This window comes from Podarcis pityusensis (genome assembly GCF_964106645.2).
Source record: "Podarcis pityusensis genome assembly, chromosome: 11".
Classification (NCBI taxonomy): domain Eukaryota; kingdom Metazoa; phylum Chordata; class Lepidosauria; order Squamata; family Lacertidae; genus Podarcis; species Podarcis pityusensis.
Window position 1 is genome coordinate 53,043,600 of NC_138036.1, and position 23,972 is coordinate 53,067,571.

At 42.5% G+C, this 23,972-nt stretch overlaps 1 protein-coding gene across 2 annotated transcripts in view; it reads left to right on the forward strand.

The window, feature by feature from the left end:
- MFSD14B (major facilitator superfamily domain containing 14B) overlaps positions 1-19,779 on the forward strand; it is a 44,298-nt gene extending 24,519 nt beyond the window's left edge. Inside the window, exons 6-13 of one of the 2 annotated variants that reach the window (XR_013977179.1) lie at positions 3,035-3,244; positions 5,056-5,169; positions 7,225-7,296; positions 9,989-10,101; positions 11,840-11,937; positions 14,712-14,869; positions 16,996-17,226; positions 18,238-18,376. Coding sequence is in view for 1 of the 2 variants with exons in the window: in XM_080972825.1 (XP_080828951.1) it covers positions 3,035-3,244; positions 5,056-5,169; positions 7,225-7,296; positions 9,989-10,101; positions 11,840-11,937; positions 14,712-14,869; positions 18,238-18,441 (969 nt within the window). In the remaining variant the exon portion in view is untranslated. Of the gene's footprint in view, positions 1-3,034; positions 3,245-5,055; positions 5,170-7,224; positions 7,297-9,988; positions 10,102-11,839; positions 11,938-14,711; positions 14,870-16,995; positions 17,227-18,237 lie in introns of both variants that reach the window. The other variant, XM_080972825.1, reaches the window with a different exon arrangement.
- Positions 19,780-23,972: the final 4,193 nt, after the last annotated feature.

Consider the following 23,972-nt stretch of genomic DNA (forward strand, 5'->3'; position numbering starts at 1 on the left):
GGGTATAAGGGGAGAAGGCTCCTCTCCTCTCCCGCTTTGCTCCTTTAAAGCAAGCAGGCTCTCTGTCCCTCTCTCCTCCCCACTCAGCGGCTCTTCTCCCACTTTGTTGTTTCAAAGCGAGCCATGGAGGAGGGAAGCATTTGCTCTGTAACACACACAGACATTTCCCCTTACTTTCTAGAAGGAAAAAAATGCGTGTTATGGAGCGAAAACTACGGTATACAAGGGAGGAGGGGTTTCACGAACATAGAGAAAGCACATTTGCTGCACTGTGCAAATGTGTGTACTAGCTTGTTTTGGATTCGAACACTGCTGCCCGTGGATCAGACAGAGAGTGTGTGTGTGAGTGTGGGGAGAGGGGAAGGGGAAGGGAGAGGAAGGGGAATGGGTTAGATAATGGAAGGAAGAATGGGAGGAAAGTGGGGTGGGAAGAATAAAGTACAAGATGAATCGCAAGATAAAATTAATTTAATCCTAGCCTTGCAAGCCTAGGACTTGCTGATCGGAAGGTCGGCGGTTCGAATCCCCATGACAGGGTGAGTGCCCGTTGTTCAGTCCCAGCTCCTGTCAACCTAGCAGTTCGAAAGCACCTCACAGTGCAAGTAGATTAATAGGGACCGCTCTCCGGCGGGAAGGCAAACGGCGTTTCCGTGTGCTGCTCTGGTCTGCCAGAAGCGGCTTAGTCACGCTGGCCACATGACCCGGAAGCTGTCTGCGGACAAGCGCCGGCTCCCGGCCTATAGAGCGAGATGAGCGCGCAACCCCAGAGTCGGTCACGACTGGGCCTGATGGTCAGGGGTACCTTTACCTTTACCTTTTAGCCTTGCTTATTTAAGTCTTCCTTTTGAAACTAGTGCAATATTGTGTAGCCTCTTTAGTATAAAAATTAGATAAAATAGAAATGGTTTGATTAGGTTGCAAGCCTGTTCACACTTATCTAGGTGGGAATATATCCCATTGAACTCAGTGATGCTAATGTAACATACCGGTAGACTTGTAGGATTTCAAGGTCATATGCTCAAACTCCCACCGTCTCTGATCATTTACTGTGCTGAGTGGGGCTCATATGAGTTGTCTAAAACATTTGGAGCATACCAGGTATGGGAGGGCTGATCTGTATAATGAATTTTTTTGTGTGAAAACATGCAGAGATTTTAAGCTAATTTATTATGTATATGATTATCCTGAAACTCAGTATGCAATACAATTGGGTTCCGAGTTATCTTCAATCCAAGTGCTGACTAGGTATGGTGAAGGGTGTCCAAACTGCATGCAGTGTATTAGGCCCAGAAAATGCTGTTTACATCCCTGCATAGCTGTGTTCAGATAAACCACTGTAGGAAATAACAGTTCACAGCAGCATCATATAGCTGGGCGAAAGGGATGGTGTTGAGGAGGATGGATAAATTCTAGTCCTGACAAAATTTAAGTTAAAGACATAAAGGGAGTGAGGGAAAGAGACTAGGGAAAAAAATATAGAGCTGAGTACAAGAGTAGAGACATTTAAAGGCAAGAAGTTCATAGTAAATGTGAAATGAAAGACTAATCCAATATAAAACAGAAAAGTGGAAGATGTGATTGAAACTGTGTGCAGAGCAAATGAGGCAGGTGGCAGAATTATGAATAGAAGATACCTTAAAACAGCTGAAAGGGCCATAAAGATGAGCATTGCAATAATCCAATATAGGAACGATGAAGCCATAGTGAGAATTTCAAAAATATAAAAGAATGAAAAGTGCCAACTCTTGGGTAGAGGGTTGAATCTGAAAAAGATGGATCAGATTTGACACCTAAGTTATTACCATCATCATTATTAAGGGCATAAAACTCTACTGAGCACGGTATAAAGAATAAAATACAAGCATTTGTCAGTGGCTTAACAATCTTAAACACACTTGCGAATTAGAAATAGTGATACTACCAAGAGACAGAAGGGGGATAAATTGTTCTATAAATGCTCTGAGATGTTGCAGTCTAGTTGCTTAGGGCTGCTAGATTTATTATGTATTTTTAAAACTGGTCCCCTGCCTTTCTACTTTAATCCCCTAACTATTCAGAGAAAGCCAAAGGTTAGAGTGGAAAGCACTATTTGCAACTACCCCCAAACAGTTTAAAATAAAAATGAGCATAGTTATAAAGCAGCTTGAAAATCCCGCCCCCAATGTGTAAGTAGAATAATTGAAAAGTTTAAATGCCTTTAGGCTTCTGGGATACAATTTTCTGTCTTCCTCCAATTGCCAATAGGTCATAAAGGCAAAGTGGAATCTAAGAGATATGTACACCCCCCCCCCCAAATGTTGGTTTTCCAGCTCAGTTTAGTTGTGCTGCACTCATGTATCCCACGGAAAGAATTGTTTGCTATGGTCCTCGGCACCTGAAATGTAGACGTTGTGATGGTGCTTCTTAATGCTTCTGTAGAGCATCAATCTTGGCAAAGCTTCATGCCTATCCTCAAGATCAGGGTTTCCCAAACTTGGATCTCCAGCTGTTTTGGGACTACAACTCCCATCATCCCTAGCTTGGAGGACCAGTGGTCAGGAATGATGGGAATTGTAGTCCAAAAAACAGATGGTGAGCCAAGTTTGGGAAACACTGCTCAAGAGTCTTCAGTATAGCTATTGTTAATGTCATAATTTCAGCAGCTCACCTTAGTAGGTAGATATTTCTGTCAAAATGCATGGTGGCAGAAAAGGCTGTGGGCAGTACACAAAATGTAGTTCTCTTAGCACAAAGACTTCGGCTGCACAACGGAACATCCCTCCCTCTCCTTCCCCATAAATCTCTTCTGGGCGTTCCTCCAGCCCTCTGGAGAAGATTTGGGAGGCCATGCTGGAGCAGAGTGGGCAATGTTTCATTGAGCATACAGAAACCTTTGTGACAACAAAACTGCTTCATTGAATACCACTCTTCTGGTACTCTGTTGCAGGAATCGGGATTTGGGAGATAGTCCATAGTTCAGGTTTCAGTTGGTGAGGAATGTTAAGTTGCTCATGAGGTCATAACTAAGCAGTAAAATCCAATATCTTCTTTTTAGGTATCTGCAACATTCGCAGCCAGTTTGGTAACTAGTCCTGCCATTGGAGCACACCTGTCTACTTTATATGGCGATAACTTGGTTGTATTAATTGCTACGGTGGTGGCTGTTGTAGATATATGTTTCATTCTACTCGCTGTACCAGAATCTCTACCTGAAAAAATGAGGCCACCTTCCCTTATATCATGGGAACAAGCAGACCCATTTGCAGTAAGTTACTGGTTTTTTGTTCCTTCTCCTTTATTAGTCAGCAGTGTGATATTGGTGCTAAATCTAATGCAGTCTCCAGAAGCAGAAGCATAATGTCCTGATTATAGGAAGTAATAGTTCTGCTCCGTTACGTTCTAGTTAGGCCTCATCAGGAGAAGATATAGTAGACCTTTTCTCTGTTGCACCAGGCTCCAAGACTAGCCCCAAGCGGTAGAAATTGCAAAGAAGGAAGTTGCAGCTAAACATTAGGAGACACTTCCTAATGGTAAGATCTGTTCAGACTGCCTCAGGAAGCGGTGGGATCGCCCTTGCTAGGGGTATTTGAGGCTGGTGGAAGCTGCATCTTACATTGCATAACCTGCATCATTCCAGGGGTTGAACTACATGGATTTCCAAAGTCCCGTCCAACTACTATAAGATACTTCATGGCTGCATGCATCTTCAGCAAAGTTTTTCATTCATTTACTAAATCAGAATCTCATTATATATGCCTATAGTAGCTCTTTGAACCCTCACCCACGTCTAGGAACAACTCTGACTTGCCACACTTTCCTAATTATAATGGTAGACCAATCATGGTGGTACAATCTAAATGATGATAAAACTCTGATGGAACCTTGTACAGGTTTGTTCTATTCCTAAATAATGCAACTGTAGGAATGTGGAAACTAGACAAGCCAATGCCCCTTCTGAAGAGAAGGTACTCACCAGGTAATATACCTGAGATCTCAGACCCTTGTACCCTGAAGGTATAATGCACCCAACCTGAGTACCACAAATTTTAAGAATCATTCTAGCAGCTCCAATGCTATTTTACGGGAAGACTAGGGGCTGTCACCCTGCCAAACCGCCCTTCCTTTACCCTCCCTTCACAGCTTGCCCTATGAGCTTTTCAGGGGTGGGTGGGAAGCACTTCAGAGTTTGGTTTGCCAAACCATTATCTGAAGCACCTCCTTCCCTTTGTTAAACCTTGCAGCTGTGTTCAGCAAAGGGAGGAGGCACTTCTGAGAATGGGTTGGCAAACTGCTCTCTGAAGCACTTTCCCCTCTGTTAAACAACTCAGTTAGGCTGCCTGCCCGCCCCCCCTTACAATTTTGCTTGTTTGCCCCCCTGCTTTCTGCTCTGTCACCATGCTGGAGTTGGTGTGGCTACCTGTTAGCAGCCACCTGAACTGCAGCATGTCAACAGCATTGCATTTTTATGTATATAGCAGGGGTGGCCAACTCCCAAGAGACTGCGATCTACTCACAGAGTTAAAAACAGGCAGTGATCTACCCCCTTTTGGGGGGTTCAGGTCAAAGTTGTTGAGTTTTTTCAGGGAGGAGGTAAAATTTTGAGCTTTTTTAAGGGGAGCCACAGTTGTTCAGCTTCTTTGGGAGGAGCCAATGATCTGCCAGTGATCTACCGCAGATGTCCAGTGATCTACCGGTAGATCACGACCTACCCATTGGACATGCCTGGTATATAGGAGGAAGTGAATAGGAAACAACATTATCAGTGGTTGCTATAGCCGAACTTCACTGACTTAGGAGCCTTTGTTACTGAGCAGAATAGAATCAGGCTTTCGGAACAATCAAGCTATTCATTTGTTTAGTCAACATTACTTTTATGAATTTGAACAGAGGTCCATCTAAATTCAGCATTAGGAAATTATCATGGAAACTCAAAAACAGGAGAAAGGTTTTTTTTAAAGCAAACCACAGATGGAATATATTCTGACAAATGCACTCATTAGCGAAAAATATCACCTGCTCAGAATGTAATAATCCTTTTCAGATGGTTCATTTTGACTTGCTTTACTTTTTTGACAGTCTTTGAGAAGAGTTGGAAAAGATACTACAATTTTGCTGACTTGCATCACTGTCTTTCTTTCTTACCTGCCTGAGGCTGGCCAATATTCTAGCTTTTTCCTATATTTGAGACAAGTAAGTAATTTAAGGTATTTTTTGAATATTGTACAAGTTGTTCTTGATAGATAAATTAAGAACACATGCAGGGAACAAATGAAGCCTTGAAAGTATCAAACATGTACATAGTACGTAGCTGCTGCATTTATTAAAAATATATAACACTTTTTTCTGAAGAAAATAGCAAAGAAGTTTACACAGTAGTAAAATCGCTAAAAATACAATGAAAGCAAATTCGTAAAACTATAAATCAGTTGTGCCATACAGTTACAGCAGTTAATGAAATTAAACAGTGTAATCTAGAGTTTATTCAAAATGCCAGTCATTGGTAAAAATGCAAAGCTGTTTAAATAGCACAGTGCCAAAAATCAGGATTGCATGACTAATAATTGTATTATCGCAGTAGATCCCCACCCACCCCTTTTTAAAAGTAGGTCAAGAAGTTCAAAGGTAATTTCTGATTCCATATTGGGAACTTCTACTCAAAAGAAAGTTTCAAGCTGGGCCTTGAGATAACAAGGGGTTTTCGGGATGTGGTCATAGGCATTATTGACATATACCATATTGTATGGGTTTTGTTCTGAAACTTATATGGGATGGATCCCAGCATTTTGTTTTTCTTATGAAAGGATCCCTTCCATGAGCATGGCTCTCCTGTTGACAGAGCAAAGAGTTAGGATCCAAACCGTTTGGGTTTTTTCTTAACTATTTGAAAACACCCGGAACCTGCTCTGAATTGGCATGTTTCTGCATTTGTAAAACAAAACAAGCTTGGAATAATCTCCAATATTATTGTTAGGCAAAAATAAAGGCCCAAGGCTTTCTGTTCCTGGTAGGCGAAGCAAATGAGCAGAACACTCAACTCTTCCTTGAACATCACTTGAGAGAAGATTTTAATTAAGCAGTATATAAGTTGTTTGCATAAAATTAAATAAAAACCCTCTCTGCTCCTCTTTTAGATAGAAGAAAAAGCTTAATATGCATGAATAATGATCCAAATGCAGAGAATTGCATATGTGACAACAATGCATTTAACTTCATGTTGATGTGTTTGCTCCAAACTAGCAGATCCGTGGGGGCATACTTTATTAGTATAATAAAATTAAGGACCAGAAAATGTAAAGGCACACCAAGAGGATGGGAGATACACATAGCATCTTAGGTTGCATATGTAGACATAATGTTTGATTGCGGCTTAAAAAGTAGACCTAAGCAGCAACTGCTGATAGACATATCCAGTAGCTTGTTCAGGATACAGGGGATTAGCTCATGTAACTGGGTAAAAAATAAAAAGTACACCAATGGAAAAGTTAGATTGCCTTTTGACAAATTAGAATTGGCCCATGGCAGTTTGTTTTCCTGCATGTTTGCTGTAAGGCTGTGATCTTGTATACACCTGGGCATTCCTGATAATGCAAACACCTCCCCTCAAGTGCAGTTCAGTGAGTATGAAGGAAAATGCATGACTTACCGTATTTTTCGCTCTATAAGACGCACCAGACCACAAGACGCACCTAGTTTTTGGAGGAGGAAAACAAGAAAAAAAAATTCTGAATCTCAGAAGCCAGAACAGCAAGAGGGATCGCTGCGCAATGAAAGCAGCAATCCCTCTTGCTGTTCTGGCTTCTGGGATAGCTGCGCAGCCTGCATTCGCTCCATAAGACGCACACACATTTCCCCTTACTTTTCAGGAGGGAAAAAGTGAGTCTTATAGAGCAAAAAATACGGTAAATATGGAAGCATAATACATAGGTTGGTGGTTCTTTTTATTTCCCGTAAGAGAGTTCAATTTATAGTCTTATACTAAATATGACCTTAATGTCATGACCTATATTTGACTGGATGTTGACACGGTATTTTTACCTAGTCTTGACTGCCGTCTTTCTTTCCCCACCCCAACTCTTATTTCCACCTCTGAAATCACTTTACCTTCCAGTCTTCCAAATTTGTCCTTACTGTATGAAAATCTGCTGTACTGGGTTGCTTTAGTTTTGTAAGCTGCCTATAAATGTAATTGTTCTTCACTTACTGTTTCTTTGAACTTTACACGCATTGTTTTTGTGTTATCTGCAGGTGATAAAATTTGAGTATGCCAGCATTGCAGCATTCATAGCTGTGATAGGAATTCTGTCTATCGTTGCGCAGGTAAGCATTTACAATCCTATGTCTTAGGTGACAGCTCATAATAAAAGGCAAATATTAACGATCAGGGTGATAAGTGATTTGCACATTAAGTACATAATGTGTTCTGTGGGGAGGTTGAGATAGAGGTGCGCAAATTGTGACTGAATTCTTGTGGCCTTCTTGCAGACCACAGGTGATTAAAAACAGTCTTGACATTCTTTGGGAGGAACAAAACTTCGTCCATGAAACATTTTCTAATTTTCTGAGATTGTTAATTTGGGGTTTTCATCAGCTGTACGCCATAATCATCACAATTATAACAAATAAAGGCTTGACCTATTTTGCTTTGCATGTCACGAGTCTATCTCATATATTAGTTTCACCTTTTAAGTTGAATTACTGAAATAAATGAACTTTTCCATGATATTCGAATTTTTTGAGTTTCACCTGTGCAGTTCTTGAACATTCAACCAAGCCTGTAACTTTTTAATATGTAATATACAATGAACCAAGATGAGATGTATGGTTTGCTGCCTAATGCTATATTCCTTTAAAAAAAAGAAAAGAAAAGAATAGAGGGATCTTGTGCATAAAGGTGTCCCTGCCTGGTTTCTGTTAAGGTTGTTACATTTCCAGCACCTTTTCAACATGGAAGAACTTCTAGCTACGATAGAATGGTGTGCTTGTTTAAAGTTTGATGCAGGCAGGGAGAACATTTTTTACTCCAGGTCTGAATAACATTGATACACTTAGGGTCCGTATTAAAAAGTTTAAAAGTGCTAACAATCCTGGGATAATAAAATGGTATTTGGCCTGGTGCAGGAAAGGTATCTGACTGGTTTCCTGGAGAACATTTTTAAGCTGGAGTTCTGCTACTCAGAAGTCCTCTCCCTCTCCTTTTCATTTGAGTTGCAAAGCAGACCTTGTATTGTATAGTATAAATGCTTTACCAAATGTCTGCCTTGGGTAGTAAGACTCATTTAGGGCCGAGAGCTGCACACACAATTTGATGTGAGGCTGCTTTAAGAGCCTGCCCATCCCTAGATCCCCTGCATGGTTAGGGATTAGCAGTCCAGAACTGAAGAGAATGCAGTCATAAAAATGGGATGGGGGATGAAATTGCAGTGGTTGGGAGTGCCAGAAAGGAAGGATGTACATGAATACTGTTGAAATCATTTTTCCAATTAACTATTGGAGAAGAAGAAGAGGAGTTTGGATTTGATATCCCGCCTTTCACTCCCTTTAAGGAGTCTCAAAGCGGCTAACATTCTCCTTTCCCTTCCTCCCCCACAACAAACACTCTGTGAGGTGAGTGGGGCTGAGAGACTTCAGAGAAGTGTGACTAGCCCAAGGTCACCCAGCAGCTGCATGTGGAGGAGCGGAGACGCGAACCCGGTTCCCCAGATTACGAGACTACCGCTCTTAACCACTACACCACACTGGCTAGGAAGTGCTAGGGAAGGGGCGGGGAACATTTTGCTGCCTGTGGGTCCCAGATCTTCCCATTGGGCCAAATTTGATAGGAGCTCAGGGCCAGCCACCTGTCAATCCCTTGATATCACTATGATGTCAGGTGATGTGCTTTGAAGTCCCAACAGTCTCAACAAGCGAGTGATTTTAAAGGCAAAGGGTTTTTCCAGCCATCCCTCCACCCCATCACCTCCTGCTTGTGGATGCTTTCAGACAACCCTTGTGGTCTGTTGCAAAGAACTGTGCAGGTTTTAACCCCTACTCATCGGCTAATGAGAGAATCTTACTATCTATCCTTTACTGAGAGCAGGATATGCAGCCAGTGCTGGATTTAACCCTGTCTTCCTGCCAAACAGCTTACGTTGCCAGTCATGTCAGTTGATGAGTGAATGGGTGGGCATGTTTTGGGGGGAAACAGCCCAAATTGGATCCCTTAGCTCAGGGATAGGCAAACTTAAGGCCCAGGGGCCGGATCCAGCCCAATCGCCTTCTAAATCCGGCCTGCGGACAGTCCAGGAATCAGCGTGGTTTTACATGAGTAGAACGTGTCCTTTTATTTAAAATGCATCTCTGGGTTTTTAGTAGGGCATAGAATTGGTTCTAACCCCCCCCCCCAAATATATATATAGTCCAGCCCCCACAAAGTCTGAGGGACAGTGGACCGGCTCCCTGTTCAAAAAGTTTGCTGGCCCCTGGCACGTCACAATTGGCCTGCAGGGCACCCCTGACAGTTAAGAACGTGCATTTTTGAGTAGGAAATCCCCAGTTCAAATTTTGCCTCGGCTGTGGTTTCACTGGGTGGAATTAAAGCCCTTAATTCTTTTGAGTAGATACTCATACGGCTGCACTGTAAGTGATTAATTTGAAGCTTTGTGCTTCTAACAGTATCTTGTTTAAAAAATGTATGTACAGTGGTACCTCGGGTTACATATGCTCCAGGTTACATACGCTTCAGGTTACAGACTCCGCTAACCCAGAAATAGTACCTCAGGTTAAGAACTTTGCTTCAGGATGAGACCAAAAATTGTGCTCTGGCAGCACGGCAGCAGCAGGAGGCCCCAATAGCTAAAGTGATGCTTTAGGTTAAGAACAGTTTCAGGTTAAGAACGGACCTCCGGAACGAATTAAGTACTTAACCCGAGGTACCACTGTATTGGCAATTAAATGTTTTTTATTATAAATATACTGAGAACTTTCCAATTTTAAAGCTTTTTTCTACATTATTTATTATCTTTTTTTGTAGACTGTTTTTCTCAGTATCCTAATGAGGTCTATAGGAAACAAAAATACTGTGCTCCTTGGCCTTGGCTTTCAGATGTTCCAACTGGCTTGGTATGGATTTGGTTCCCAACCTTGGTAAGTGCAGTAATGGCAGAATAGCCATGTCTCTGCCTGCTTGCTTCAGTGCTCTTTCTAATTCTTTTACCCTTGGGTGTACTTTTATCTTTCAAATTGCTGCAAGTCACCTTGGGTGGCTGTTTGGGCTGGCAGTGGGATCAGTAATGGCAATGTAGAAATACTTTGATTAATAAAAAAAAAATTGGGGTTTTTTTCCGAGTGCTGATCTGAACTTTCTAGACCATATCTGAAAATCCTTAGTCCCCATGTGCATTTGTCGACCTACTTCTTAAATCTTTTCGTAGGGCAGTATCCCGTAAAGTAATTCCATTAGCTCAATAACTTCTGTTTGTCCAGTGGAACTTCCCCTTCCTCTCCCGTCCTCTCCCTAGATTCCTTCCACTCCCTCCCCAGATCTGCTCTGGAGGGTTGGAGGAAAACCCAGAACAGATTTAGTGGATATGCAGGGAGCGATACTAACGGATCTACTTCATTGGAAACCATCCCCTATATTTGTATGGTGGTAGAGCTCTTTAGTTTTAGTTGGATCAGATTACATTAGATAATAATGACATTCTAGACTTGGAGGGATGGAACAACAGATACGGCTGGCATGCCTATCTAATTTACAATAAAGCGGCGGTGCATAAAGAATTTCTAAGTCATGTAATTAGATATTCGTTATATAAGGTCTGGGTGAGACATAGAAGGTTGTTAGAACCGAAAACCCCATGGTGGGTTTTACCATTGGAAGTGATACTGGTCAAAAAGAAAAACCCGACAGGAAGATTGGCGACATACCAGCAGCTCCTAAAGGAAGAACAGGGCCAATTAAAATTAAGACCATACGAAGACGTGGCCCAATACTGCACCACATGGTTACAATATCATCAGATTGCCCAAATATTTAATCAGGACAGAGCTCTTGTGGCCCGCTTTTGGTATGGCTGCAATGAGTGGGGTCCCAAGCCCCACACAGAAAAGCATTGTGTTAAGACTAATGGATAAATATTTCCGTTCCTTTAGCCATTATACTGATTTCCACCTAACTTGCAAGTTCACTTTGTTGCCATACATCTTTGTGAGTGTTTCATACTGGTGAGATTCATGTCTGCTTTTTAACTTCAAGTAATATACAACTACTGTGCAGTTTTGCCTTGCTATGCTATATTTTTACCCGAAAGCTCTTGCTTGTACATGATAAGATTCTTTATACAGGCATTGGCATTCCTGTAGAGAGTGTTATACTCACTGGCTGTAGCAATTATTTACCGTATTTTTCCATGTAGAAGACGCCCTGTGTATAAGGCACTCTCTATTTTGGGGGACTCCAAATTAAGAAAACACCCCTCATCACTACCTGTGTATAAGACGAACCCGAATTTCAAACCTAATTTTTTGGTAAAAAAAACCCCGTGTCTTATACACGGAGAAATACGGTACTTAGCCACAGTTATTGTGCGAAATGAGCACCGCCTTCTTAGTACTATGGACTCCGCTAGCAGCCGCTGGTGGTGTGGGGAAACATTCTAACTGTTGGTCCCGATCCCTTTCAGTGCTGCTAAAAATCACAGCTAGTGGGATAATAAACTTCCCTTGGAATGTTGCAACCCTCATGGCAACTGTACCATGTAGTCTGACTACAATTCTAACACTTCCAACAAGGTACCCCAATAGCTGGAGAACTAGTTTTTGCTTCTGCATAGCTCCTTCATTACAAGTGACGTAATGGCTTTGCTTTGTGTCTTGCTCTCAGGATGATGTGGGCAGCTGGAGCCGTAGCATCCATGTCAAGTATTACGTTCCCAGCAATCAGCGCTCTTGTGTCACGAAATGCAGACTCAGACCAACAAGGTGAGTACAGTGATTTTGTTTTTCATAGAATTGTAGTGTCGGAAGGGACCCCGTGGGTCATCTAGTCCAGGGGTCAGCAACATTTTTCAGCAGAGGGCGAGTCCACTGTCCCTCAGACCTTGTGGTGGGCCGGACTATATTTTGAAAAAAATAATGGACGAATTCCTATGCCCCACAAATAACCCAGAGATGCATTTTAAATAAAAGCACACATTCTACTCATGTAAAAACACGAGGCAGGCCCCACAAATAATCCAGAGATTCATTTTAAATAAAAGCATACATTCTACTCATGTAAAAACACCATGCAGACCCCGCAAATAACCCAGAGATGCATTTTAAACAAAAGGACACATTCTATTCATGTAAAAACACACTGATTCCCTGACCGTCCGCAGGCCGGATTGAGAAGGCGATTGGGCCGTATCCGGTCCCCGGTCCTTAGGTTGCCTACCCCTGATCTAGTCCAACCCCCTGGAATGCAGAAATATGTAGTGGTCCCATAAGGAGGTCAAACCTGTGACCTTGGCGTTCTCAGCCCCACGCTCTTATGTTCTAGGAAACCATATTCTGTGAAGCATCTTCCATAGAGCTATTTTCTTTCCAACACCAACATGCAAACATTTACCTGTGCTTCAGAAAACAATTTGCTTTTGGATGTTCACAGTACTCTAGGCAAAGTAAGTGGTGGTACAGTGGTACCTCGCAAGACGAATGCCTCGCAAGACGAAAAACGCGCAAGACGAAAGAGTTTTCCGTTTTTTGAGTCGTTCCGCAAGACGAATTTCCCTATGGGCTTGCTTCGCAAGACAAAACGTCTTGCGAGTTCTTGCGAGTTTGTTTCCTTTTTCTTAAAGCCGCTAAGCCGTTAATAGCCGCTAAGCCGTTAATAGCCTCTAAGCCGCTAATAGCCGTGCTTCGCAAGACGAAAAAACCGCAAGACGAAGAGACTCGCGGAATGGATTAATTTCGTCTTGCGAGGCACCACTGTATTATTGTTCTTCACAAATGATGATTCTTTTTTTATGCGGAAGACACACAATTTTACCCTGGTCTTTGACACCTGAGACACATGTTTACAGGACGGGCTTAATTCCTGTAACACTAATTCGTTTTAACGGTTTATAACCGTTACCTGCTGCTGAAGGACTTTGTACTTTGGTACAATTTCTATGGAAGGTTGATTGTGGTGGATTATTTTTCTCTTCCACAAGTACTTTGACCGTAGCTGAGACTTGTTTCCAGAACTGTTCAGTATTAGTGATGACTAATTAAAATATACTCCTTGCAAATTTGGTCTCACAGGGCCAGCAGGAATGTGAGAATCTTGCAGTTGGTTATCCCAGCCTCTTTCCTGGCCCAGTTGCAGGCTCTGTGTGAGAGATTATCTGAACAGGACATACAGATTTGGTTCCCTTTCCTGTGTAGGATATCTACAGTTTTTGCTGATTTGCCCAGAATGGGGCTAAATTTGTTGGCATTAACGTGAGAAAACATGACCTTTTAAAAGTAATTTGGATGGGTAAGTGCAAGTTACAGCCGAAGAAATCCCAAAGTTCTTCCTCTTTTTTCAATTAAGAATCCTTTGAAGTATTTTTTAGCAGTTAGGAAGTTGATGTTAACACCCTCTAGTGGTGATTTGAACATGTGACAAGTTAGTGTTTCTCAAACAGTGGATCAGGACCCACCAGAGAGCCTTAGGCCACTTTTTGGTGGGCTTCTGTGCCACAGTTTGCCCAGTGCCTCCACACTTGCCTGCCCCATCTGCTCACTATGCCACACAGCCTTTTAATCAGACCAGTTCTGACTCATTTCATGCTAAGTAAAGGTGGTCGGGAGACAGAAGTTTAGGGAAGGGCGATGGAAGGAAGGTCTGTCTTGAGCAGCGATGTCTGGAGGAGGTGTTGAAGGAAATAAGATAGAGATAAAAGCTAAATCTTCATTATAATTATTCAGAAATAAACCGGGAATAGAAATGAAAGGGATAAGAAACAAAAGCAGTAATAGGTGGAAGAAATGATCGTAAAAGGACCCAGAGAGGAGGGATGCAAGGAATGGTGAGGTCTTGGGCTGCAACTGGGGGTGGGAAAGCTAAAAGTTGAATGTTAAAGGAGACTGGGAGAAGGAATGACAGGAGATGGGTGTGAATACTTTTGAGCAGCGTGTAGAGATGGAAAGGGGAAAGCCGCTGCATCAGCAAATTCTGCCTAAAATGAGGCAGCTAAGTGACAAGACTGACCAAGCAAGTGTCTGTATTTAGTCTGAGGAAAACTTGCCGCAAGGAAAATGCTGTGGCAAAGAATTTTATGTTTTCCAAAGATTAAATGTGGGCAATAGAAAGTGATGCCAGCCAGCTGATTATGCCAAACTCCACTTCCGTCGACCACCATTTTGCGGTTCATTCCTCTCTTGCACTGCCATTTTGTGATTGGTGGGCTTCAGTAATTTTCAGTTACCTTAAGTGGGCCCTGGGGGCCAGAAAATTTGAGAACCCCTGGATCAGAACTTTCCTCTTCCTTCGTTGAAACAAGTAGACTAATTTAGTCATTTTGGAACAAGGAAAGTTCTAGTTTGTGCTGTTATTTTGAATTTCAGTTTATCCTCCTTAAACTATTTTATTGAAACTGATCAGTTTGAAATAAGGCCAGCCTGTTAACTTCATGATTGCCTGTAAGTGCAGTAATTAAACGGTAAGCTTTCCAGTTTTTGCATCATTTTAGAATGGGAGTCAAGCTCATGGAAATTATTTCTCCTGTTCTCTTGCTCTTTTACAGGTGTTGTCCAGGGGATAATAACTGGAATCAGAGGCCTTTGCAATGGTCTTGGTCCTGCTCTCTTTGGCTTCATATTCTTTCTGTTCCATGTGGAGCTCACCGAGTTGGCGCCTGTCCCAGATCCTGATAAAAAAGCAATGCAGGATCCAAGCGATGAGGTAAATTATTGTAAATCGTAACTTTTAATAGTGCTTGATCAAGGCACCCCACTTATTTATGATGTTAAATTTCCTGGTAAGAACCCATGCTGTTCATATTACTATTAGACTTGTTAGTCACTTGTTAAACAAAGTTGTCAAGCGACTTAGAACATATTTTAAACATTTTAAAATAACGTAACTTTGATACATCCACACAGAAACACATACATAACAGGTGAACCTCATGTTACATATGCTTTCCTTGCTGTATTTAGGTACCGAGTAAAAGTCTACCTAACATTTCACGTAATGAACTCTTCTGGCATCCAGCTATATACAAGATAGCCATTTCTAGGCTTCATGGCTGCTTAGAGGGTGAAACGCGGAGTAAATCTACAACTGGAATATCACTAGATGGGTCTGCCAGTAGTTGGATATGAGTTCCTTGCAGTGTTGTACAGCCGTGGCAAGTTACACACCACAAATTTCTCCTCTTCCACCACTTAACAGAACAGTTCTGAACCAACCTCTTCTATTTGAAAACCTATTTTTTGAAATCTCTTTAAAATAATGCCAGTTGAGCATACAGTCCATTCAGGTTGTAAATGCTTGGTTTTTACAACTGTAAATGAGACCCTCTGCTTAAAATACACAACACCTCCTTGAAGAACAAACTACCGGAACCAGTTAAATGATTATTCCCCATGAATTGTACACAGCGAAACCATTGCATAAGCAGAACAGCATCTGTTCATGTGGTGGAACTTCTCTCTCCACCCTGCAAAAAATTGCTCTGGCATTGCTCTATTTTGTCCAGTCACTCCTGAAATTATTGTGAAGGTTGCCTTGCTTTTTGAAAAAAATGCCTGTTGCGACATTGGAACTTCCTTATGTACATGGAATTAACAGCAATGGTGGCTGAGTTTTTGTCAATAGTATCTCTTAGAGTGGTGAATGGCACTATTTAGTGGGAAGAAACTCCAATGAAAATCCTCACTATTGCATTTTTTACATGACTGTTTTTGTATATATATTTAAATTTTATATATGGATGTTTTATGATGGCCCATTTATAATGCCTAATAAAGTTTTGGCGAAGTAAGTATGTACATGGAATGCTTTCACAGTACAGTGGTACCTCTAGTTATGAACTTAATTCGTTCCGGAGGTCCGTTCTTAACCTGAAACTGTTCTTAACTAGAGGTGTGCTTTCGCTAATGAGGTCTCTTGCTGCTGCCACTGCGCCGCCGGCACACAATTTCTGTTCTCATCCTGGGGCAAAGTTCTCAACTCAAGGTAACTCTTCCAGGTTAGCGGAGTTTGTAACCTGAAGTGTTTGTAAGCTGAGGTGTTTGTAACTCGAGGTACCGCTGTGCTCCAAAACTGCCTCTTCTGAGATTGCATTCAGTTCCATGAAAAAGAAAATGCTTCTTTAGATAATGCCCATATGCTTTAAGAACTAAGGCTGAAAGCTTTTGAGAAATAGAATATCGAGACTGAACATTTATTTTGCCATTTCCGTTTGTCGACTGTGTTTAATGGTCATTTCATTGTACCCGCCCACCCAACCTCATCACCACGGTTAATCTATATTTATGTAGTTTACTCTTTGCTTGTGTCCTTGGGGTGCTTTGTGACAGGGTTGTCAGAATTTCCACAAGGTTATGGCTGATTCAGCACCTCCGTTGATAGTCCTTTATTTTCGATAATTTGCGTTTTGTGCTGTGTGCACTGCTGAAGCCTGTGACAAAGGCTCTCGAGCGAAACATTTTACAAGTGCCTGAGTTTCATACAGTGGTACCTCGCAAGACGAATGCCTCGCAAGACGAAAAACTCGCAAGACGAAAGAGTTTTTCGTTTTTTGAGTTGCTTTGCAAGACGAATTTCCCTATGGGCTTGCTTCGCAAGACGAAAAACGTCTTGCAAGTTTGTTTCCTTTTTCTTAAAACCGTTAATATCCAGGGAGACTCCGAGGAGCAACTCATAGCACGCGGTGTGGTAGCCTTTTTTGAGGTTTTTGAATACTTTGGTGATTTTGAAGACTTTGGGAAACCGTGCTTCGCACGACAAAAAATTCGCAAGACGAAAAAACTCACAGAACGAATTAATTTCGTCTTGCAAGGCACCACTGTATTCTTCATCAGGGCTGATACGGGTGTAATCCTTTTACACTGCAGCACTGGGCATGTCTACTCAAAAGTAAGTCCGATCAAGTTGAGCAGCTGGGTAGGCTGGCATGCTTGAGTTTAATCCCGTGGTTCAGACAGCCACTCTCAATTGTGGACCAGCTTCTCCCTTGCAGGTTCTGGACAGGCAATCTTGCATGTTTCAGCTGCCTCCTTGAGCAGGCTCTTCTCAGCCTCCTGCAAGCCAAGGTGAGACACAAACGTGGGTTGTTTTCTGATTAACTTGGATGGTACTTGAAACCCCACTTCTAAGTGCTGCCTCCACTGTACATGACTTCAGACAAGAGATCTCAGCCCTCTTCTGAGTCAGGGAGGATGCGGGGCAGTGGAAGCCACAAATATTTGAGTAGATGCCGAGGCCAGCCGAAATCGCTGGTCTCCTAGCTTTACTCCCCCCCCCCTTTTTTTGCCAATATATATTCCAATACAGTGGTACCTCGGGTTAAGTACTTAATTCGTTCCGGAGGTCCGTTCTTAACCTGAAACTGTTCTTAACCTGAAGCACCACTTTAGCTAATGGGGCCTCCTGCTGCCGCTGCACCGCCGGAGCCCTATTTCTGTTCTTATCCTGAAGCAAAGTGCTTAACCTGAAGCACTATTTCTGGGTTAGTGGAGTGTGTAACCTGTAGCGTATGTAACCTGAAGCGTATGTAACCCGAGGTACCACTGTATATATTCCAGTATATATTCCAATATATTTATTTAGCACTCTCTACATTGTAGGAATTACTTCAATCCTGCTAATGTCTTTTAAGTTTTTACAGTTATCCTTTAAGTATATAATAAATTTACTCCAGTTATCCTGGAATTTCTGGTCGTCCTGATCCCGAATCCTGCCGGTCAGTTTGATTTAACTCCATCCATTGCGTAATCCATCATTTTCGCCTCCAATTCCGCAATAGTAGGAATGGTCTTCCTAGCCTTACCAAGGTGTACTACAAACAGGTGTCACCCAAGCTTTATTCCTTTCCCAACCCGAGCATCCTTGTGTCCTTGAGGTTGGATTTCCTCTGCATTGTCTGCAGCTATGAGCCCTACATTACTCTGGTTTTCTATTTCAGCTTCATTGGTAAATCAGTTCAGCAATCTGACTAAAAACTGGTATCTGTAGGCAAATAGGAATGCTTGGACCCAGCTTTGCACAGCCTGAGTTATTCCCCGTAAGCCTGTTCATTGTGGCTCCTTTCTTTCTCTCTGCAGAGTTCGATTATTCCTGGCCCGCCATTCCTGTTTGGAGCATGTGCAGTCCTCCTCGCTTTTCTGGTTGCCTTATTCATCCCCGAGCACAGTAAAGCCAGCAGTACCAGAAAGCACACCAACAGCATCAGCAGCATACAGAGCACCAACCCCGACCGAGGCAGCGACGAGGACATTGAGCCATTGCTGCAGGACAGCAGCGTGTGAGAGCTAGATTTTCCTAACGTTCATGTAGTCTGCAAGCAAGCGAAACCCACGCACTGAGCTCTGAATCCAGAGCAGGACTGGAGTGAGCTTTTGATTTGTCAGAAGCTTTGCACATTTCACTCACCTAAGGTTTGCTATGTTGGTGTCCATGGATGTCCCATCGGGACGGATTTAACCACTTTTCTTTTTAAAAAAAAAACAAAATAAGAATTCAGCGCAGTTATTTTTCTGTATCTGATTTGGAAATGCTATCAAGCCCCGCACCGGACGGAATATGGAATACACACAGTATCTTGGAAAACCTTCAAACAAAGTGGAACTTACTGAGTACACAGATTCACTGTGAGCAGACCACAGCCCCCACCAATTAGAGAAAAGTTACTTCTACTGACGGATAAAGATAACAGAAACCCTTCGCCATTATGTTCCTACATTTCTAATTAATAGGCTGCCTGGTAAATTGAATATTGTGTTAGGAATGTTAAGAGAATTTCAGCCGTTGAATATAGATTCAGGGTTTTTGTTTTTGTTTTTTGGAAGTCTTCAACCCTCATTCCCAAGGACTCTTAACCCGTATGTCAGGAGCTCCTTTGGAAACCTTAAAAGGGCACATGTACTTTCATTGATGGTTAGTAATAATCACTGAACTAGGTAGCACTACCAATGTAGCCAGTTTTGACATAGAGGCTAATTAACTGGATGCTGAGGCAATTTACATTTACTTGTGTGTATTTATTGCATCATCTATCACTTTTTATCTGCCGTATGAAGCACTCCCCCTCCTGTTAATTTCACTCCTGCCTTAACTGCTACTTAGTGTGCATTTGTTACCAACTCTTATTTAGCCTTCATATCAAACTTCGGAAGAATTTCATGGGTTATAATTATGAAATGCCTCTCCCAAAGAGGCCCTAAAGATGGTTTAGTTTGTACAGAGTATCATGTTATAATTTTTAGAGACATTTTATTAAATTGCACAGATTTCTATGTATTTTGCGGCAGTGGAAATGGACCATCACACACACAAAAACTAACCAAGTACTCTTAAGAATGTTTTATATGTATTGAATATATGTAGATATTTGTAAGAAGTTTTACTTTTTCCAGATAAGGTACTGTGTAAATCTTGTATTTATAAATGTAATGATGGTGATGGATATACAGCTTTTATAAAGGATTGTGTAATGACTGAACAAAATAAATATATATATATATTTTGAAACTTGTTCCGCCTTAAGCAAAGATAACAAACCTTTTGTACTATGCAGTTTGGTTTTTAAGTTAAAAAGCTTCCTAATGCATAATAAATTTGCAACCTATGCTATATACCTACTACAAGCGTGGTTTTATTTTTATTCCATGTATTTTCTTCCAATACTGAAGCCGAGTTTGAATTATTTGTAGCACATTCTTGGCTAATGCGTTACTGCATATCAGTCTGGGGAAACCCAGCCAGATGGGTGGGGTATAAGTAAATAATAATAATAATAATAATAATAATAATAATAATAACAATAACAGTAATTTATCATCTTAACCCTGAACGTCTTTTCTCCCTACACCCCTATGATGGCACTGATACATCTGTAAGGATGAGCCAGTCACAACTGCTTTGCTAGTAACAATTGTTCCCTTCCCTTCACACTTTTGTTCAGCATGACTAGTATCAGGTAAACAGGGGATCTCAGAGCTGTCAGTGAGCTTTCCCAAGATGAAAACAAGATTGTGTAGGTCTCTCAGCATAAGTGAGGTCTAAGAAGAAGTACCCCCCGTGTGCCTGGAACGGCTCACTGTTTCCCTGGCCCTAATTGCAAAGTAGAGAAGACAAGTTACCATGCTTCTGCATTTCACAAGCATTCTTCCTCTCACTTTGGTTATCTTGTGGCTAAACTAGCTCAGAGTTCATTTGGTGATATGCATCCCAGCGCTGATGATTCTCCATGTCTACAGCTCAGAAATCTCAGTTGGCAATTCTCAATATGTATGAGGCCAGAAATGCCTGTGTCCATTATTTTCACTGTTGATGCCTTAGACCAGGGGTTGGCAATGTGGGGCCCATGGGCCAGATGCAGCCCACGAAGACCGTTTTAGCGGCCCGCAAGCTGCCACGAATCAAGCTGCCAGCTTGGCAAGTCCCCCGCATGCTGCGCTAAACCAGCGCAGTGCGGGGACTCGCCGAGTAGCGCCAGAAATTGCGCATGCGCAGATACAGGAAATCACGTCAGCTCATGTACAGACGCCGGAAATTGCTTCTGCACAGGTGCAATTTCTGGCGTCTGGGCATCCGCAAAAGCGATTTCCGGCACTGCGGACATGGCAAAAGCGATTTCCTGCGTCATTCTGCACCAGCCCAGCCCACAGATAATCTCTGTGGGAGTGATCCGGCCCATGGCCGGTAAACCTTGCCAACCCCGGCCTTAGACCCAGATACTGTGTTTCCCTGGTACAGGGCACACAAGACAGCCTACAGTTGCAAGATGAAAACTGGCTCTAAGCTTTGCAGCTGAGTAACAGTGCCTTTTGGAGATATGCCTGCTCTATATAAGGTATAGTAAAGTGCTTTGAGGCTGGAGTGAGAGCATTCAATAAAATTACCAGCATGATTAGAGACGAGGGTGGCGCTGTGGTCTGAACCACTGAGCCTCTTGGGTTTGCTGATCAGAAGGTCAGCGGTTCGAATCCCTGCGACGGGGTGAGCTCCTGTTGCTCTGTCCCAGCTCCTGCCAACTTAGCAGTTCAAAAGCACACCAGTATGAGTAGATAAATAGGTACCGCTAAGATGGGAAGGTAATCGGCGTTTCCATGTGCTCTGGCACTTGTCACGGTGTTCTGTTGTGCCAGAAGCAGTTTAGTCATGCTGGCCACATGACCCGGAAAGCTGTCTGTGGACAAACGCTGGCTCCCTCGGCCTGAAATCGAGACGAGCACCGCAACCCCATAGTCCCCTTTGACTGGATTTAACTGTCTAGGGGTCCTTTACCTTTACCAGTATGACTAATCCAAAGAAGCTGTATGATTGTCATAGTAGCTTTGCTTTACTCTGAGCTTATATCCAGTTTTTCAGTTCAAAATAAATTTCCAAAAATCAAACTGCATAAAAAGTAAATACAACAACGAATAGAATAAAAAAACAGTTACAACAATTCTACAGGCAACTAAGAGTTTAAAAGCCTTGAGAAACAAAAACCTTCACCTGGTGCCAAGGTATTTAGAGATGAGCGAAAGAGATTTTTCTCAAAAAACAAGCTCATCATCTTGATCTGCTGCAGAGCACATCCCAGCTTCCTGTGCCAAGCAAAAACAAAAGCTTGTAATGGGTTTGCTAAATGAAGACAGTTGAAATCTGGAGAAAGAAGCTGGAAGGCTATCCTGGAGCCACACTCCAAAAACAGGAGATGCTTTATGCTGAGAGAAATGAAGATTGCTAAGTGCTTCAGAAGGGAACTAATATAGAGGTAAATGGGACGTGGGTGGCGCTGTGGTCTAAACTACTGTGCCTCTTGGGCTTGCTGATTGGAAGGTCAGTGGTTCGAATCCCCGCAACAAGGTGAGCTCCCATTGCTCTGTCCCAGCTCCTGCCAACCCATCAGTTTGAAAGCATGTCAGTACAAGAAGATAAATAGGTACCACTGCGGTGGGAAGGTAAACGGTGTTTCTGTGCGCTCTGGTTTCTGTCATGGTGTTCCCTTGTGCCAGAAGCGGTTTATTCATGCTGTCCACATGACCCAGAAAGCTGTCTGTGGACAAACAGCAGCTCCCTCGGCCTGAAAGCGAGATGAGTGCCGCACATCGTAGTCCCCTTTGACTGGACTTAACCGTCCAGGGGTCCTTTACTATTTTACCTTTATCCAATACAGAGTAGATTTAGTTGGATTCCTTTTTCCTATGGATTCATTTTACTCTTATGATTAAACGTTCAAACAGCTTTAGAATTAATTTTACTTTCTTTTTCTTAACGATGTGTTTAATGATTTTTCAAAAACAATAGACACATAAGATACTGACACCAAACTGACAGCAACTAGCAATATCTGCATTAAAGGCTTATTTTCAAATGCTTACAATTCTACTGCTGTTAAGTTAATGCCAAACAGTATTTTTAACATCATACATTGATTTGATTTTGGTTTGGGTATATAGTAGTAGTAGTAGTAGTAGTAGTAGTAGTAGTAGTAATATATTTATTACTGGGGTTTCCCCAGCCACTCCGGGTGACTCCCAACAGAATAGTAAAAACACAATAAAACATCAAACATTAAAGACTTCCCTAAACAGGGCTGCCTTCAGATGTCTTCTAAAAGTCTGGTAGTTGTTTTTCTCTTTGACATCTGCTGGGAGGGCATTCCGCGGGCAGGCGCCACTACCGAGAAGGCCCTCTGCCTGGTTCCCTGTAACTTCACTTTTCACAGGGAGGGAACCGCCAGAAGTCTCTCAGCACTGGACCGATGGGGGTGGAGATGCTCCTTCAGGTATCTTGGGCTGAGGCTGTTTATGGATTTAAAGGTCAGCACCAACACTTCGAACTGTGCTCGGAAACGTAGCATCTGCATTCTGGTTTAGTTGTAGTTTCTGGGTCACCTTCAAAGGTAGCCCCACGTAGAGCATGTTGCAGTAGTCCAAACGGGAGATAACTAGAGCATGCACCACTCTGGAGAGCCAGTCCGCTGGCAGGTAGGGTCTCAGCCTGCGTACCAGATGGAGCTGGTAGACAGATGCTTTGGACACAGAATTGATCTGCGCCTCCATGGACAGCTGTGAGTCCAAAATGACTCCCAGGCTGCACACCTGGTCCTTTAGGGGCACAGTTACCCCATTCAGGACCAGGGAGTTCCCCCACCCCTGCCCACCCCCTGTCCCCCAAGAACAGTCCTTCTGTCTTGTCAGGGTTCAACTTCAATCTGTTAGCAGCCATCCATCCTCCAACTGCCTCCAGACACTCACACAGGACCTTCACTGCCTTCACTGGTTCCGATTTAAAAGAGAGGTAGAGCTGGGTATCATCTGCATACTGATGAACACCCAGCCCAAACCCCCTGAGGATCTATCCCAGCAGCTTCATATAGATATTAAAAAGCATGGGGGATAACGGGGCTCTGCTCATTTTTCAGTGTAGCTTGATTTGGGACAATTTCCCTCTTCCCTTGCCCCCCATCCTACATTGGCAGGAGCCCCTTCCCAACTCTCCAGAGAAGTGTTTGGGGATATGAGTGTTGTCTGCTGGAAGCAGGAGACAATAATCTTTCATTCTGTGAACCTTCTTAAGATAAATTAGGATCCGATCTCGCATATTTTTCTCATAAACTGTTGACATGACGCACCATGTTCCTTCTGCTTTGATGGATAAATTTTCTCTCAAGAAAGCAAAACTGGTTAATTTTGTTTTAACCTGACAGATGATTTGTTGATATAGGGTTGCTCCTAAAATGACTTTCCTTTTAGTTTCCCTACTTTGATAGACTAAGTGCCTATCAAGTGTCTCTGAGCAGTTTTAATTAGGGTTGTTACCTGGTGTGTGTGTGTAAAATACTCTT